This window comes from Brachyhypopomus gauderio, chromosome 5 (genome assembly GCF_052324685.1).
Source record: "Brachyhypopomus gauderio isolate BG-103 chromosome 5, BGAUD_0.2, whole genome shotgun sequence".
Taxonomy (NCBI): domain Eukaryota; kingdom Metazoa; phylum Chordata; class Actinopteri; order Gymnotiformes; family Hypopomidae; genus Brachyhypopomus; species Brachyhypopomus gauderio.
In genome coordinates, this window is record NC_135215.1 from 4049261 (window position 1) to 4067845 (window position 18585).

Genomic DNA, 18585 nt, shown 5'->3' on the forward strand with positions numbered 1-18585 from the left:
GCCCTCGGAGATCCAAGCAGAGCCTGCACCCCTGGGCCCAGACAGCTGCATAGCTGATCAAGGCGGAGTGATCAGAAAAGGCATTTTGGACGTGCTCTGGAGGAAAGGAGCTCTGAGCAGGTGTGTGTGGCGGTCCTGCGGTGAGGTATTGGTACCGGATTGATACAGCAAATGAAAGCTGTGGTTCAGACATCAGTTGTTCCGCATTCATGAGTTTGTTTAGATTTTCAAGTGCTAGTTAATTGCCACGTTACATCCGTCAGCCTGTGACACTACTTTCATTACAACGACGTGTCCCTCCATGGGGCTTCACAGGAAGGACATTAGAGGTTCATTCAGGGTTCTGGAGTGCATTACAGAAGCTTCCACTGCACCACAATTAGTCTACAACACTTTGCCATAATGATCTTTAGATAAGAGCCAGAACAGCATGACATTCAGCTGTCCGACATTGTCATTTAGTAGCAGGCAGAGAGCAACAGGAAGCAACTCTCTCTCTCTCGCCGATTTGTCCCTCCACTTTTTTGACAGTAGGGGTTTCAATGGGTTTTGATCATACTGTATAGCTACAATGTGGTGTTTTTGGTGTTTGTAAGATTACTGCACAATAATTCTGTCTGTAGTTCATACTCTCTGCCACTAGGGGCTGCTAGCATTACGGCAAAGCGAGTCAGGAGCTGACCTCCTTTGCACCATTTCAGCACTATGGCTGGTGGACAGCTCCTATCACTGCTTTTTGATCTGTTTCCTTTTTTGCTGAAGGACAAGCTTTCTTGCCTTCTCTTTATCTGTTCAGAGCTTTGTAATTTAGCCAGTTTGACCCCCGGGGACATCCTATGCGCCTGAAATATTATATTTAACTTAATATTATCTCACTTTGTTTCTCTCTTCTATGTTGAAAATCCCGCCCGAGGCTGCTTGAAACAATACCAGGCTCCTAATCATGGCCGACTCGAGTTCACTCTCCAGGCTCGCACAGGAAATTGGGACCGTACGTATTTGGTCAGTCTGCGCTGACAGGAAACGTTCGAGGAGCGAATCGTTTCTCTCACTGCTGCGCTGCGTGAGCTGCACGTGTAGCAGCAGCCGCAGGAAGAGAGGAATTCATGATTTTGTCTCAGTAGAAATACATACGTACCATCTGTCCGTCCGCAGTCGGCATAAAATGCTCACAGCCGTTATTGACACTGTTCCCCCGTTCCCTAGTTTTTCGCAGCTGTGAACAATAACAGTGAGGCCTTCCCTGTCATGTTGATGTATCAGTGGAGCCACGCTTTAGCGTGCTTTCGCAAACACCGTGTATTGCAAATGTTTGGTTACGCGCGCGCACACGCCGGCTAAGATTTTCCCATGGTGCATAGCTTCTGCGATTAGTAGAGTTGTGAGAGGGCCACCTGCTCAGTTAAGTGCACTTTCAACAACGCACGCCTCACAGGAAGTGCTTTCGGTCTCCCTGGAGGAAGGGAGGATCTGAACGCCCACACTCCGAGACGCTCAGCCTCCCGCACGCTCTGGAAACGCTCGCTGAACCTATCCCCGAGATGTCTTAAGATCCCCCCATTTCAAATAGAAATAACAGCAAGGGGGTGATGATGTATCTTGCTGCAGGTGGTGTTTTCTTATCTTTGAAGGGGAAAGAGACAATTGGATGCAAGTTTGCTGTGGAAAAGACGCCATATTTGATTTCTGTGGATTTTTTTAGCTGCTCCTTCTTCTCATCCAGAATTTGCTTTTGTGTCTTTAACAATAAATATTTTAGGATCATGAACAAATTACGCTGCATTTACACCTAGCAACAGCTGACGGCAGCTTTAAAATGAATGATTTTTTGGTATTGTGACTGTGTGTTGTGTTCCTCGGATTTAAAGCATAGGTTTGGTCTATAATGACCTGGTGAACTGTTTTCCATCTGTGACTGCATTGTGCATTAAACCGAGTTGAGGGTGGACGTGTAGTCACTACACCGGGGTCTGAGCTCAGCACCTGCTTCCATTAGACACTCGTGTAGATGGTTCCTTCCCATCTCGTCACCTCCTAATGGTTTGAAGCCCTTCCCAATAGTGGAGGTCCATTTCCTCTGAGCCACGCTCACGGATGCCCTTGCGAGGTCATTCTCAAAGCCACTGGGAAGGGAAGAGAGACTGCATCCCTGTATCCCTGCACACAAACTGGGGCCACGGTGGGATTGCCCACCCCCATGCTGCGGCCCAGCTTGACAGTAAAAAGGGTGTGTGTGTGTGTGTGTGTGTGTGTGTGTGTGTGTGTGTGTGTGTGTGTGTGTGTGTGTGTGCGTGCACACTTGCTCAGAACAGCATAATCCTGCAGGCAGATGTTCAGACCCCTATTTAAAGAGTATTGATCCTCACGGCTGGATAGATGTCCCTGGCGTGCACCCAAAAATTGAAAAAAAAAATAAATAAATGAAGAGATATCGTTTTGCTGGGCTACTGATAAGAGAAAATAGACTCGCTTCGTGCACTGCGGTGACATCATAGATGTGCTAACTTTGGGGCTGAGTCCAACAGTGTTCATAAGCTTCACATGCACTGCATAAATCCGTGACAGTGACCTCAAGACTGTGATGTATCATATCGACAAGACTGTGATGTATCGTATCGACAAACGTGCGTGAAGTACCATACAAATATGTATGTATGTATGTATATAAGCAGCCTCAGAACGTGCGCTGGATCTGTTTTTACCAGTGTATTAGATCCACCTTCACATGAGAGTCTTGAAAACGTTAGTCATTAAAATTAGACATCAAATGGCGACAAAGTACTGTTTATTTAATCGCCTCGGAGAAAAAAAATATGCTATAAATGTGATTAATTAAAACAGCCGAGTACAACTCGCATAAATAAAAACGAGGCGTAACGTTCATCTCTCTTTCTCTCACTGGTGTGATACTGGTTATTTAAATAAAACACGGTGATAACGAAGGCTCGTTGCCTCTCCTTAAACATTTAATATGTATATGTTTAAGACGGTTACGTAAGTATAATACGGGGTAGCTTCTCTTTGTGAGAGTAATTTCCCTTCCGAGTGTATTAAAGAACCCGGTATGTGTGCGACTTGAAGCTCCCCTGTCAGACGTGTCGGCGCGAGGCTGCTCACGCGCACCACAGCGCCGCTCACGCGCACCACGGCGCCACGCGCTTTGGGACCGAAAGAAAACGTGATTTGTCGTTGCGAGGCGCTGATCTCGGTGCAGGAGTGACTGCGGGCTCGGGCTCGGAAGTGTAGGATTCCGCCTTCACACCGTTCTTTCTTTCTCCGGCGGGACACGGCGCGTGCTATGCGTGAGGAGTCCGGATGCTCCGTGTGCAGCGTGCAGCTTCGTTTGGACCTCGGACGGATCATCTCAAGCGCGCGCCCTGAGCTAGTATGATAGCCGTCTCTTTCAAATGTCGGTGTCAGATACTGCGGAGAGTAAACAAAGGTACCGTGTCGCTGATTTTTTTTATTTATTTATTTTCCTAGCTCAGTATTTACATGCATCCTCTTCTGTATGTGGACGCATTGTAGGCTGGAGCTTCCTGTGGTCAAATGCAGCTGCTGACATTCACGCCGGACATTGTGTTTATGCAGTATGTGGTCTGTACAATAGAGTTGATGCAGCTGGGGAGAGGAGCGCACAACGACATCAGCTGCGCGCCTTTGATTTGAAGTCCTTTCGCTCCAGTACTTGCATGTTGCCTTGGGCAAAAACACGCACTGAAGTGGTAGTCGATTTTTTTTTTTTGGGGGGGGGGTCTTTCGTATGGGGAGAGGTATCTATATTTACCAGCAGAAAGCGACCGAGACTCGAACCCTGCACGGTTTTATTTGACTCTGGGGAGAGTATCTCGGCATCTCTGCATGTTTGATAAAACGGTATATGCTAGACCGCCTGTCTCCTGATAATTGTCTTGTTCAAAATGTGCCTCTCGCTGCATGTCTTGGAAGTCGTGCGAGACGCCTGATGTATGAAACTCTTCTAGGAATTTTGCGCCATGGCAGGGCGATCACTGGGTAGATAACGCGTAAATAATTCTACCTAGATATTTTCTTGGCATTGGAAGAAATGGGATGGTGGTCTAGTCATAAATAGAGCGAGTTCCCCTCCCCGTGGGGAAGCTCTTGACCTCGATATAATTAGTGAACAGCCCGCTGTTTGCTGAGGTGCTGTGCGTGCTGTGTGTGGGACTGGCGTTCATGCATTGCCACGGACGGTCACGCATCCACACAGCGACTGTTTTCCACTCCCTCCATGTCCTAACTGCATCTGCTTCTGTCTCTCTTATGTGTGTGAAGTTGCTGCTTTCAATAAAATACATGTAAGGTTTGTGCTAGGCCTTTAGTTGCAGACCTTTAAAAATAGTTCTGTACTCGTGCAGTGGGCATGAGTGCCATCCCTAATCTTTATCAAATTTGTGATTCACCACATGACATCATTGTCCTGCACGCATCATCTGAGTTAGAGTCACTTGAATCAGTGATTCACATTTTGTCAGATGGGAATGAACAGCATGAGGGCAAAACCTGCCCGCACAGGTGACAGGGCGCTGGTAGAGATGCCGTCATAATCTGGACCCGGTCCTTTGGCACAGCTTTCGTTCAAAGCGGAGAGATGGCATTGCATGGCACTGTGTAATCCTAATTTTAGATGCCGGCCCTAATTTTAGGCTACCTAAACACCAGTTTGGCTTTAGAGGGGATGGTGAGACCTTTCGGTGAGGTGAGTCTTGGTGTGCTGAGTTTGCAGTGGGGGATACACTGGAGTAAACAGAGCTGTCCTGTGGTGCAGTGGTTTGAGTCCTGTTGCATATTCTCCCGACGAATGTTCGCTCTATCCGAGGGCGCTAAGCCGTGCCCCTGTGGAACATCGATCATGCTGGTGGCATTTACTGTGCTACGGTCTGTCAGCTTTACTTCACAGCTCTCCCCATTAGTGGGCATTCGCTCAGAAAATTGAAAGCAGGCCCCAGGTGTTGCTGCTATCTTCATCCCGCCGAGGCTTGTGGGAGAGTGTTCCTCCGGTTCTGAGGAGCAGACATCTACTGGTGGATTCTAAGGCTTGAGGTGTGTAGAAGTTGTAGATGTTTGTGTGTTTGAGACAGAGAGAGAGAGAGAGAGAGAGAGAGAGAGAGAGAGAGAGAGAGGGAGAGAGAGAGATCAGGACCTATGTTCTCTCACCACTTCAGGTAGGTTTCCTGTATCCTAATTACGTGTTGGTAGTTTGTATGGTAATGAGCTGGTATTGGTTTTGATGGGCCAAGCAGTAGCATACTCTCTTTCTGTGTCTCTTCTCTCTCTCTCTCTCTCTCTCTCTCTCTCTCTCTCTCTCTCTCTCTCTCTCTCTTCCTCTTCCCTTTCCTCTCTTTCACTCTTTCCCCTCCCCCTCCCTCTTTCCATCCACTAGCCCCTCTCTTTCCCTCTCCCCCCTCTCTCTCTCTCTCTCTCTCCCCCTCTCCCTCTCTCTTTCCTCAGTGCTCTAGGTGGGCTGAAGGAGTCCGGCTTCATCATATATATTCCAGGCAGGTCTCAGATGCTGCAGTGGTGGTGTGTTTGTGTGTGGGTGTGTGCGTGTTTGCTGATGTTTATGCACACGTGTGTGTGGGTGTGTATGAATTTACATATTTGTATGTTTGAGCATTCACATCTGTTTGAGCACCCACATCTGCACATATTGCACACGTGTGTTTGTATGAGTGTGAGCGAGTGCGTGTGTGAGATAATCTTTACCCCCCTGTCTCTCTGGATACAGAGTGCTGGTTTTAGTAGCCGTACAGCATATCAGTGGAAATAATTGATATGCTAATATCTCCGAGGTACTACTAAAAGCACTGGCTACTTCCACTGTTAGATGCTCAGTGTATAGTGTGGTTGGTGTGTGTTAGCCTCCTGCTATCTGTGCTGGTTCCACACTGGCTGAAACTATTCAGAGTGAAGCACTAATTGAAGGTGCTGATGACCGCTGATCCACACCAGATTAGGTCTCTCAGCAGGAGCCAGAGAGGAAAGTGGGGGAAACAGTCGGAGAACGCAGACGACATATCAGAGCAGCAGGAGGAACCCGCCAGCCAGCAGATGTTCTGTAGCTGCTATCACACAGATTCACCTCCGGCGGGAGCGGTGGTGCCCACCATCCCTTTTCCTCTCCCGCTGGACTCTGGCTGGAGGCAAGATGGTAGATAAACCCAGGACGGGCGAGCCGGGCCCTTCCACCTGTGCTCCTGCGGTGACGATGAGTCCGAGAGCCCACCAGGAGCCCAGCGGGGAGCTCGGAGGTAGAACGTAGCCATGCCAGGGGAGATGGAGCAGGGCTAGGAGTTACTGTACGAGTGTCGTATGCGTGGGTCGGGGAGGGGGTTCGTAGAGGCGCATGTAATGAGAGGGCCGGACTGTGTGTGGGGTCTCACGTGATGAGAGGGCTGAATTGTGTGTAGGGCCTCACGTGATGAGAGGACTGAGCTGTGCGGAGGGCAGGAGTCTCCTGCTGCTGGTGCTGTTTTCCTCGTTGTAGTTGTTACCAGTTAATAGTTGGTTGTTTTGCTGACCTGAGGGGGCAGACCTGCTTGGAAACACGATTTTTCTTTTGTCTTTTTCTCACGCTCACTTTCTTTCTCACTCTCACTCTTGGTCTCTCTCACAAAACAAATACGTGATGCATATTTTTGGTCGTGTTTGAATTGAGAAGCCCGGCCAATGTGCAGCTGAGAGACAGCGATGGCACCGGGCTCCCTCACTCGCTCACCCCGCGTCCCCAGAGGTCCTGTTTTACGAAGCACTAGCACAGTAAACCCAACTCTCTGTCAGCAGAATTGCACGCCATGGTTTTCATCGGTAATGGGCACTTGTACCCTCTCGCACAGAGAGGACTCAGGAGCTCATCAGCCAGATGGATGCTCCTGTGCAGACCCGTCTGACCCGGATCTCTCTCCGCGACACCTGGGCGGCGAGACCCAGGCCGTCGTGCCGAAAGGTAGATGCCGTCAAAGGCTCGCGGCTCCCTCTGAAATGGACTCCATTATGTTTCCGGTCAGCTCTTCTTATTGCAGTAGAATAACGGATGTGCCTGAAGAGAGGTTGCTGTTCTGAAGAGGACCGCTGTGCATCTTCGGTATACTGCCTGTGAGGTTCTGCCCTCTAGTTTGTGAGCACCGAGGGATTTTTCAAAGGTTAAGAATGTGATTTTCATTTCTTCTCTGCAACTTGAGGGTCGATAAGCACACTTTAGTCCGCGGAACCGTGCCAGTATCTCCTCTCGCGCTGTCTGGACCGCTCCATCGCCAAGAATAATGGCGAGGAGACTAATTGCTGACGATGGTCTTCCTTGGCGTGGTTCTGAAATGGCTTCTCTCGCAGGTTCAGTAACCGTTGGCGTGTTGGGCTTTGGCGGGCTACCTCTGCGGCAGCGTAGGAGAGGAGGTCTCGACCTGGTCCTCACGCCCCAGCCTGGCTCCAGAAAGGTCGTCGGGGTCATTGCCTCTTCATCTCCGTCAGCACAGTGCCGAGAGCTGCAGCTGTCAGCCTGGTTCAGACATCACACCCAATTTACAGGAGACCTATTGCTAGTCTCTTGATAGCCTAGGGGAGGGCTTTACATCACCAGTACACACACACACACACACACACACACACACACACACACACACACACACACACACAGCAGAAGCCTCGTTAACCTCATTACATGTCTGTTGTGTCTCTGTCTCACCACACTGGGCACACTGGCACTCCGAGGTGTTGGTGGTCTGTTGCCAGTTTTGCTGGATCTCATTCCAGTCTCATCACCAAGCTCGTCTTTCGTTGTCTCTTGTTGTCTCTTGTTGTCTCTCGTTGTCCCAACACGGTACCAAGGCGTTAGCTGCCACCGCCTTCAGTGTCATTGCACATCTGGCTGGCCTGATGTTTTCCGATTCGCCAGCTTATGTCATGTGACTGCCATGTGCATGTGCAGCAGCATCAGATTGGACAGCCCACCTGACGGGCCTAATCATCTCCGTCCACATGTCCGTGTTAAAACCAGAGCAGGGAGTCATGGAAACAGGCCGTTGGCAAGCTGTGCACAAACCCAAACAGCGGGCTCACACTCCGCCCCCACAGGCTGGGTGTCGATGCATAAGAAACTCTTTTGGCAAGCAAGTGAATATAAACATTGGCAGGCCTTGAAACATCACATCTAAGTCCACTCCTAGCCGTGCGAGTATATATACGAACAGTCACCTATGCAAAGGGGATATGCACGATAATAAAGCAGCGTGGTGGTGTATTTTTTCATCCTTTCACCATAATACACAATCTGACGGTCCAGGTCAGGGACTCCACCTGCTGTACTCTGCAGTGTGTGCTTGGTAAGGCAAAAACAAAAGTATCCAGCGCCTTTAGCAGTTTAAAAAACAAAACAAAATCTACTTTTCTTTATGAAGTGCTGCTTCCTCCACCTATACCTCCATTTCCGGGCACTGTAAGGAATAGCAGTTTAATGTTTAATGTTTAAGTTCCCGAGGAATAGCAGTAATGCAGAAGAAGCCCTCTGGGCAGAAAGGAGCCTCCTGCTTGGGCTACGTCAGCTGCGTCTGGGGAGGGTGGAGCGCGTTTCCAGTCATTAATGATTGCTCTGCACTCCTTAATTCTTTTTGGCTGGTGGGGAACAAACAGCCTCCATTTTACGTCTCCTTAATATTCCTTCTTTTTTCTTCAGTCAGCAAACATCGGCCACGTTCTAGGAAGCGCCGTTAAATCTGCTCCGTGCTACTCAAAGATAACGTGTCATTAAGCTCAGTCTCACTCAGCCAGCGCTTTCTGTGCAGGCATTATGCCACCAGTAATTCTGCTCCCAGAGAACTTCAAAGAGCCGCTGGGTTATTAGGGAACGTGTTTCAGGCAATTTCTGATATTTTGCCAACTTCAGCCAGCTTGTGTTATAGGTTCAGCAAAGTCGAGAAGTCGCAGGCTCCATTGCGTCAAGGTCAAAGCGTCTTATTCATTAGTCTCGTCTGAATGGTTGGTTATTGAATATCAGAAGCTGTTGGCACTATGCGCTTTTTTGAAAAGACAACTTCTTTCTCATGGGCAGCTGCTTCCAGGGGCCACTACGCAGTGGGACTCTCAGTTTCCTCTCTTCCCCTCTCCAAATAAGCTTGAAAACGGTGCCGTTAGGTGCTTTTGCGAAACATGAAGGCAAGGATCGCTCTGCAAAGAATTACCCACTTTATCTTTTCATACATTTTCACTTTACCCCCGAACCCCAACGACTGACGGCTTCTTAGGGCTTCCGTGCAAGCAGACGGCCGTCACGGTCCACGTCATGGTGGTGAGCATCCTCGTGTTGCCCTAGTGAATCCGCTCTCCGTGGCCAGTGGGGAGGCGCTGGAGCATCTGTTCTCAGCCGCCTCGCAACTCTTACACGTCCTCCTCAATCTATCGCCGAGTTGCACAAGATCGGTGATTTGTAAAGAACTTCAAAGAAGCGTGGTACGTCTTTGTCTATATTAATAGGGTCTACATCTTTGAAATAAGTTATATTAGAAGACGTGCGTTCCTAAGGAGGGCTTGGCTTAATACTCTGAGCATGTTGCAGTGTTGTCACAGCTCAGTGATAAATGGTAAAAAAAATACAATTATTTTAAAGGCCAGGCATCAATAACAGCACAAACATGTCTTGATTTAAAACACTATATACAAATAACAGCATAAAACGGTTCCACCATCAAGCTGTCTAGAGCAGTTCTCGGTGCACAGTTAAATCATTACACAGGGAGTTTCTCTTTTGAAATTCTCTGAGCTCCAGGAGTTCTGCACCATTGTCTGGGTCCCCTCTGGACCTGAGGGACCCATTCTAATGATTGCACCAGGTCAGGCGGAGGAGGCTACCCTCACTGAGGCTTCAGGTGCCTCTTTGCCACCAGGCCCCACCGGAGAGGCACTTTATGTCTGGGTCAGAACCACTCCGCACCGTGCAATGGCCTCAGAAGACCGAAGGCCAGGTGCTGGTCAGGGCTTGACTCGTTCTCTGGTTGCCGTCCAATTGACATTGTTCACTTGGGGCGCCCAGGGTGTTGGAGGAGCATTCGAAGATCCACGAGTCTCGGGAAATCGACCTTGTCGGTGAAATTCAGCTCATCTAATAAAGCTCAGCTGTGCTGTGGCATCTAATGGAACTGTGTAGATACTGTCTGAGGCATGAATGTATACGCCTGCCTGTATTAACCTTGCACACTCGTCTATATTAAGTGGTTCCTCTTTAAGGAGCTAATGTACATTGTAGCTCTCACTCTCCTACCACACCTCATCAGATTATTAACACGTCCTTAAGAATTCTCAAATTTTGAACACAGTTCAAAAAGCCTTTACAGTTCAAAAAAGACATTTTCACCTGATACATATAAATAGATATTTTTGCATAACCCTGCGCACCTGTTTCATTGCAAAGCACAGTTAACCTTATGTTGGTTTTTTAGGAATGCACAGCCATAGAAACCATAAAACCAGCATCACTACATTGAAATGTAAAAAAAAGCACACTGGTGTCAATCTATATATGTTTAGTTTTTAACAAACTGCAGGCAACCAATGAGAAAACAGTAACATGGTTTGAATCCATACAGACGGGGGCTAAACGAAATGAAAATCTGTATACACAAGCATACATGGGAAAGATAGAAACAAATGATCAGGAATGATGATCGAATGATCATCAGTACAGTGGTAAATATATAGATGAGGTTAGACCCTGCTCTCCACCGTTTGAGACAACACCTTCAGGAAGATTTTCTCCAGCACTATTTTAGACACTTATAGAATCTGTGTCACGGTGCACTGAAGCTCATTCTGGTGTCTCGCGGTGGCCCAACACTTTACTAGGACACTTGAAGTTGTTTTTTCCGCCGTCAGCCGTGCTTCAGACGAACTCTTTAGTGTGATGGTAAAAGTGCAGGCAGCAGCCGAGCATTTAAGTGGGGGTCGTGAACCGTGATTCAGCGGCCTATATGCTCTTCTGCTTGAACGAGAGTGTAGAAAACCACCAGTGCCTCCTGCTTACGTTCTCATTTCAGGCACTGTGAGTTATCTTTGTATCCATGAATAGTCTAATGACAACACCCAGGACTCAAAAATGTTCTTTATATCTCCGCTCCTGTATGATTGGACGACTAAGGCCAGAGTTACTAGGAATGTTTCGTCTGTCTAAAAGATTCTTCTTGTGGAATGCCTGTTTGATTTGTACTTTGATCACAAATACTTGTTTGCATCTCAAAAAATAGGAGTTGTGGTTTTGATAATTTTTTTTCTACTGCATTGATCATACGTAATTTTCATTATGAGCCAAGCTGACGTGTTTTTGAGTTTTCTTGTGCCAGACACAGATGCATTTCTGATGAACTGGGTTCTTTGAATTGTGTTTTATAGTTATGAGAAATGAAAACAAAGAAAAAAGAAAGTGTGTTGTATCAGTTGTAAAAAATCTTCTGCAATATGTAAAATGGGTGAGCAGAAGCAGGCAGGACGTTCTCGAGACCCAGCTCTGAGGAACACTGCTCCATGATGGACCGATATTACAGGGAGGTTCTTGATTAATCGGCTTCTAATTCCATCCATGACGCCTGTGCCACACCTTTGGAGAAGCATAAGGCATAAGGCTCATATAAGGCACCATATGCCTTCCCTGCCATCCCTTTTGTTTCTCTCTCTCTCTCTCTCTCTCTCTCTCTCTCTCTCTCTCTCTCTCTCTCTCTCTCCCTGTCTGTATTTCACATCTCATCTCGCACTAGGTCGTTCATGGAGCTGTGATCAAAGAGTTCACTCACGTGCCAATTCAGTGTCCCAGATACACTGTACAGCATTCCAGCCTCCCTGCCGCCATCTTAAACACATCTGAACTTTTGGACTCTCTTGCGTTCTAGTTAGACGTTGAGGACGGCTACTTGTCTCTCACGCTCAGCAGGCCGTGTGCTCGTTACGGTGCTCCGACCTTAACGTGGACTCGGGGAGGAAGAGGCGGCTTTAGCCTGCGTGTTTGGTTCAGAGGAGAGATTGCACTGTTCCCCCTTTTCTCTAGTACAGACAGCTGACACGTCTTTGTATCTAGAAGATTAGAAATCGGCGAACTTGCGACGTCCATCGGCGTGGCCTATTTCCCTGTTCATGGAGAACGTGTGAGTCTGTGAGCTGTTTGATATGAGGTCACATTGACCAAACATCCTGCCCCACTAAAACAGGTGAACTTTCACTCTGTGGTTATTTCAGTGCCCAACAGAACACTCCTCTGTGGCATAGTGCCCACCCCAAATCCCATTCAAGTAGCCAGTCAGAGTCGCTCTGATTCTCAAGTTAGCATACAAAATCAGTGCACTGAAAATTACATTTTCTTCACTGTAGCGAAAATGTCCAGGAACGTAGCACTCCTAAAGCTGAATTAGGCTGTTTTTGTAATGGTACTCATCACAGAAGACTTTCAAAGAGCACAAGAACTTTAATTCATGTCTAATATAACGTCTCAACCATCAGTAGGTAAAGTGCAAGTTTCAGGATCATTATCTAAATAAAAGACCTGCTAGCTGCTTTTAATCCACATTAGAAATGTGCAAGAGGCTTATTTCAAAAAATTGTTTGCTACTAATAAGCATACCGTATTTTTGTTTGTGACCTTTGTTTGCCTCATAAATGGTGTTTCCCCATTAACATTGACTGCAAAACGTTTTTCTGTTGTTTTAAAAAAAATAAGATTAGTGACATAAGAGCTACTATTACAGCTAGTGCTGTTGTGTTTCTCCCCTCATGTAAAATGGCTCCTCAGGTGCCAACCATCCTGTCATCTGTCTGTTGTCCTGTCGTCAGTCCTGCTGCTTTCAACACAGAAATAAGAAACACCCTGCCCTTTGCAGACATGTGAAGGATGATTCGAGCCTTCATCTGCGCCGTTTGGACTAGCGTGACGCCTTGGTGCACCTGTCTTGAGTCAGAGAGACGCACGCCACGTTGTTCAAAACCCATCAGGCTGTCTTGTCACTACAACAGCTCTGCCTCTGACCTCTCACCTCTGGCTGTCTGCATGCGACAGGACAGGTTTTAAAACACGAGTGCTGTGTTACCAGGCTTTACCCAGCATCCGTCGTTGAGCTCTTACGTGTTCATAATGTGAGAATTTCAGCATCTTCAAATCTGGAGATCCCCTTAACTGTCCACGAGACCAGACGGGAATCAAAGAAGGACGGTGCGATCACATCTTATAGCCTGAAGCCACAGCGCAATCTTCAGACTGACATCAAACACTCAGATTCAGGCCATTAGACCTTTTTTATTCTCTTGCTTTTAGTGGCTCTTAAACTATGTTGTTGTTTTATTTTATTTTTTATAGTTTTTACTAGATTTTGAGTGTTTCATTTTTGTATTTTATTGAATTGTAAAGACTGTTGAGGCTTGTTCTGCTAAAGTGTTATATAAATACAGTTTTACCTTAGTAAAGTGCACTGAAGAATCACCACTGATCCTGATCCAGAGTTCCTGCTCAGGCTGAAATGTCAAAATGTCCAGGCTGTAAAATCCCAGGACGTCCCAGCTCACGACTCGGAAGTGGAAGGAGAAAACCATTCTGCTGCAGTACCCAGGGAATGCTGGGTATTCATGCCGCCCCCCCTCCCTCCCTAACACACACAGTGCAATCCATTACAGCGGGGCCTTCTGGTCTCATCATTCTCAGTCAACGCATGGTCTGAGCTCATGGCTAAAAATAAAGAACCACTGCGTCCTCCCCACAGGACGTGTGTGGTTGAACTGAGGCGTGTGACTTTGGAAAACACTAACATTGGGTTTGTTAGGTGCAGCATCTCGCAGCAACGTGGAAAGTGTTGAAATGAGCCGTGGTGAGTTCGGCGTGACTCAGGGGTCACCCGTGCGCGCCTCCCGCTGTTTTGTCTCCCGGGCGCTCGTGGGGGTTTTGGTGCAAGAGCGAGAGGCCCGTAGCGCCCAGCACAGCAGCCGGACTCCCATCACCACTCCTGGCCTTGTTGGACGGGCTTTTCTGGTGCTGGGTTTAGGGGATCGGTGCGCGGCCGTAATGAAACGGTGGGGGCGCGCGGGCCCTGTGAGGGAAGCTCGGGCTCATTTCTATTCAGCACAGACGACGGGGGCAGACCAAAAGCTCTCTGCTCCTTTCATCCGTGCCCTCCGTCTCCCCACACCTCCCCAAATGAGCAGCGATATGCATGACCGAGCCCTCCGCGACCCGGCGGGACGTCAGCGCTGCCTCTCACTGTCTCCTCTCACCGTCTCCTCTCTCATTTTCTCTCTCTGGCAATCTCTCTCCTGACTTCTTCTCGTTTTCTACTGAGAACAGAAGAAACCTCTCACACTCACTCTCTCTCTCTCTCTCTGAAAGACTCTTTTCTACTGAGAATACTCTCTCTCTCCCTCTCTCTCTCTCTGCTGATGTTGAGGAAGCTCATATTCTTCCTGTCCTGTCTCTTGCTCCTCCCCCCCCTCGTCCGGACGGAGCATGTGCCGCTGGTCGACCTGCGCTTCCCTCCGTGAGGCCCCCGGGTAGCCCGACGACCAGCCGCTCCTGCACCCCCTCTCCCCCCCTCGCCCTCCCGTTAGTCGCCTCTCTCCATTTAGCCGCTGACGTCTCTGTCCCGGAACCGTGAGAACGGGAGCTCGCCGTCTCCTCTCGCTCTCCGGGAGCCGCTACGCGAGCGCCTCTCTGCTCGGAAGGCACCGGGCCGCCCACGCGGCTGACCATGGCATTCCTGTTTGCCGTGAGCCCAGCGTTGTGTTGTGACACGGGTGAGTAGCGTGCGAGAGGCGGTGTGCATGCTGGAAATGGCACGAGGCCTCGCCCGCCCCATCAGCCGTTAGCCGTTAGCTGTTGGAGCGCTGCTAAATCCGGCCGTCCGGATGAAATTACAGCGGCCTCGGCAGCACGCCACGTCTCCAGACCCGAACGCTGGGCCAGCTCCTTTAGCAGGCTGTCAGGAATGAAAGGAAACAAGGTCATTAGTAAGCTTGTAATGTTGTGTAAAATAACTGTATGTTGACTTTTGGTTTTTCAAGATTTTTGGTTATGTCTCTGGGAATGGTTGAGATGCGTTTTAGCACAAGTGTTGTTGGTTGTGCAACGTGCGAAGTTCTGTGTAACTTGAGGTGACAACTCATCTCCACACGTTCCCCCGTGGCCCCTCACCAGACGAGCTGCTGTCATCTGGACCCATTAAGCCCACACGATCTGTAAAGGTATCAGACAAAGAGACCTCCCTCTGCCAGCCCTGACGCCCAGGTCCTGCCCGGCTCATCACACATGACTGAGGGGGGGGGGTCCGTAAACCCTCCGCCCTGCATCGATTGTGTGGCGCCGTGCCGACCTCTCTAGACGGGGATGTCTCATCTGCATGTCCAGAGACATACGGCCCTGTCAGCTCGCAGACAGAACCACGAGGGGGATGACTGTCTCCCTGTCGATACGGGCGAGTAACCACCTCGTGAATTTTACACCGCGCCCTTGCCTGATTTGTGACCGGGCTTGGTGCATGTGCGGTTCTGTATCAGACAGGCTTGCCGCTGTGCATCCTGGGAAGAGGGAATGTTCTCTCCACATGTGAGCAAGTGTTTGTGTTTGTGGAAATGAATCTTTCAGTGTGTTTATTTCAGCACTACAAAAGGGAAGCACACACGCTGCGTCTGAAACAGCCCGTTGTCAAAATCTCTTCTTAACAAACAGAGGCGCCGTCTGCCAGTACGCCGAGTTCCTGCAACAGGACAGGCAGGATGAGCCCCTCAGAAGCAGACGGCCCTCTCCCTCTCTCCCTCCCTCTCTCCCTCCCTCCCTCTCTCCCTCTCTCCCTCCCTCTCTCCCTCCCTCTCTCCCTCCGGCAAACGGACAGATCCACAGATGTTCGGTGTGCTCGAGACGTCCTGCCGCTCATTTTCCTTTCAAGCTTGTGGTTGAAATTAATCCGCAGTGCCACGCGGTCCCGCCGGTGCCGCTCGCTCCGTTAAGCCCCGCCTCTGCCAGCTGCCATGGAGACGGACCTGAGCCCGTAAGGACGGAGCCAGTCCACGCTCGGGTCCCCGCGTGGCCCCCCAGTGACGTCATGCGCCCACCACCTCGCAACCAAAACGCCACGGTCACGTCAACCCTGACTCCCCGTCCACACGATACCCCTGCAACTGAGATGGTCTTGGAGTGCTGATAGTGTCGTCGCCGACCACCATAGCTTCATCCTGGCTGCAAAACCACGAAATCCCCGCAGCGTGTCCCCGCGAGGGTCGACGCCCCTCGTTGGTTTGACCAATGGGAGACGGGAACCCGCTGGCGGGCCTCGCCGTCTGAATCCGCAGGCTGCTTGCTCAGATTCGTCGTGCTACCTTGCAGAAACATACGAAGCATCTTTCCTGCTCGGATGCGGCCTCGCGGTGCTGGACCACTGGAGAAGGTCCCGCGTGTGTTCTCCACGCCCGCCGCCCCCACCGGGCGATGACTCAGCACTTCTCTCCCGCCTCATCTGAACACATCACCTCCACGTTATCATCCACGTTCAGGATCATGGGGGATTAGGCTCCGAGCTTCTCTCCGAGCTTGTGATCGTCTGTGGGAAGATCACAGGTTTGCTGGCAAGAGACAATACGGAGGTTAGGGAATACCATGCTGGGAAGCTGAGAGTTCAACATGTTGTTTTTTTTTTTTTTATTCTTCCTTTTTTCTTCCTTTTTTTTCCTCCAAGTCTCTTGTGATAAGTGACTCATCGCGGTGCTCTGACTCAGGACCCAGGCACTACTGCAGTTTTAGGGGGAGACTGAAAGGAGAATCTAAATATGTTATAACCCGCAGCTGCAGCAGCGAGATACGGATGTCACGGGCCTATTGCTCGTCATTTAAATGCTGCCTGTGTGGTCTGAAACTTTGCAGGGAAGACTGTGTGTGTGTGTGTGTGTGTGTGTGTGTGTGTGTGTGTGTGTGTGTGTGTGTGTGTGTGTGTGTGTGTGTGTGTGTGTGTATGGACGCCTGCTCACTCGTGTGTGTCCTTGTCCTTTCGTCCTCTACCAGCCCTTGGGAATATTACAAACAGCATATATTACTTGTGTCTCTGTTTACATGCCTCTGTCATGCAAACCTACATTTGTGTGGTTAGCACGATCCCTCGGGTCGTTGCGTCCGAATCTCGCCGTCTGCCGTCTGTTTGGACGTGCCGTCGTTTTCTTGAGGCCCAAAGTGCATCCAGCCCCATGTCAGCCTGTATGTCTGGATGTAACTAGTCGACCGCACCCTGCTGTGCTGTGGTTGGGTGTGTCAGAGTTGGGCGTGGCCTCCTCCCGGTCGCTAAGAGACCACTCTTACCCATGGGGCTCCTTGTGCTTGGAGCTGTGCTTCAAAGCTGGAGAATGTGCTGCAGTGCACCATTGTGTGTGTTGGCCAGCAGCCCACACACACACACACACACACACACACAACGCCAGGAATCAGCAACATGATATTCGGTCTGTTCCCTCTGTGAAAAGAGGGTGCTAATCACCCCTGATATTTGCCTTTGTGCAGCCCAGACGTGAGCGCGCGTGTTTGTATGTGTGGGTGCAAGTTTGTAAAGCCGACGGTCTCTGTGAGCGTGACAGTGAGGATGTATCGAGCACATGTGTGAATATTTGCAGAAATGGACCTAACGGCTCGTGTGATGTCAAGCAACTACAGGAAATGTCAGGCATCTGGGAGGGGTGTCAACATAATCCTAAGAATAGTCTGTGTGCGTGTGTGTGTGTGTGTGTGTGTGTGTGTGTGTGTGTGTGTGTGAGTGTGTGTGTGCACGCCTGCGCCTGTGTGCATGGTCATCTGTGTCCATAAGCCATACCGATTATTATTTTTTGTTTGTTTATTGTAGATGAGGGGCCCTACACCAAACACTCCAACCCCTCCAGACCACCAGATGGAGCTCTCGCCATCAGAAGACAGAGTATTCCAGGTATCCACCTCATACTAAAGTGCACCATTAGAGAATAAAATCGATCTACTACGAGTCGCAGCGGTGTGCTGTTGTTTGTACAGGTTTTTTAAAGGTCAGGAGTTGGTGGTGTGTGTGTGTGTGTGTGTGTGTGTGTGTGTGTGTGTGGTATGGCAGCAAAAAGGGTTCTGAAGTCCCCCCATAATGCAGTAGTGCTGGACATGCACTGGACTGCCAATTAGAGGAGCCTCGAATATGTCAAACACAGAGAAACTTCACTTGTCTTTATGACAAACCAATCACACGCTCATCCTTCTGCATCAATGCACCTATAGCATCCTACTTCTACACCCCCAACCCATCCACCCAATCTCCCTCCACCTTCTCCTTTTATGGGAACTGAGATGCCTTCTAAAACTCCATATGCCAGAAAAATCTGTGTGTGTTTGTGCGTGCGTGCGTGTGTGTGGTATAATTTCCCAGTAGGACATGCCAGGCTCGTCAAACCTGTGTTCAGAAGCAGTTAGCTCATTGCACGACGGCTGCTCCCCAACCTCCGTCCGGGTGTAGCGCTAGCCCGCGGGCGTGGGGCTTTTCTTGGGAGTAGCACATTGCCCCCACCAATTGAAGTGAGATTAGTCACAGTTTGTACAGCTGGCGCTGGGGAGAGGCGTGT

General features: G+C 49.5%; 1 protein-coding gene across 11 annotated transcripts in view; it reads left to right on the forward strand.

Moving 5' to 3' along the window:
- Positions 1–18585, forward strand: part of grip1 (glutamate receptor interacting protein 1) — a 187332-nt gene that overhangs the window by 110857 nt on the left and 57890 nt on the right. For 9 of the 11 annotated variants that reach the window (XM_077005013.1, XM_077005009.1, XM_077005011.1 and 6 more), the window contains exon 2: positions 17850–17930. In XM_077005013.1, the coding sequence (XP_076861128.1) occupies positions 17850–17930 (81 nt within the window). Of the gene's footprint in view, positions 1–3068; positions 3443–14474; positions 14767–17849; positions 17931–18585 lie in introns of those variants that run through there. The other 2 variants (XM_077005014.1, XM_077005016.1) reach the window with 2 other exon arrangements.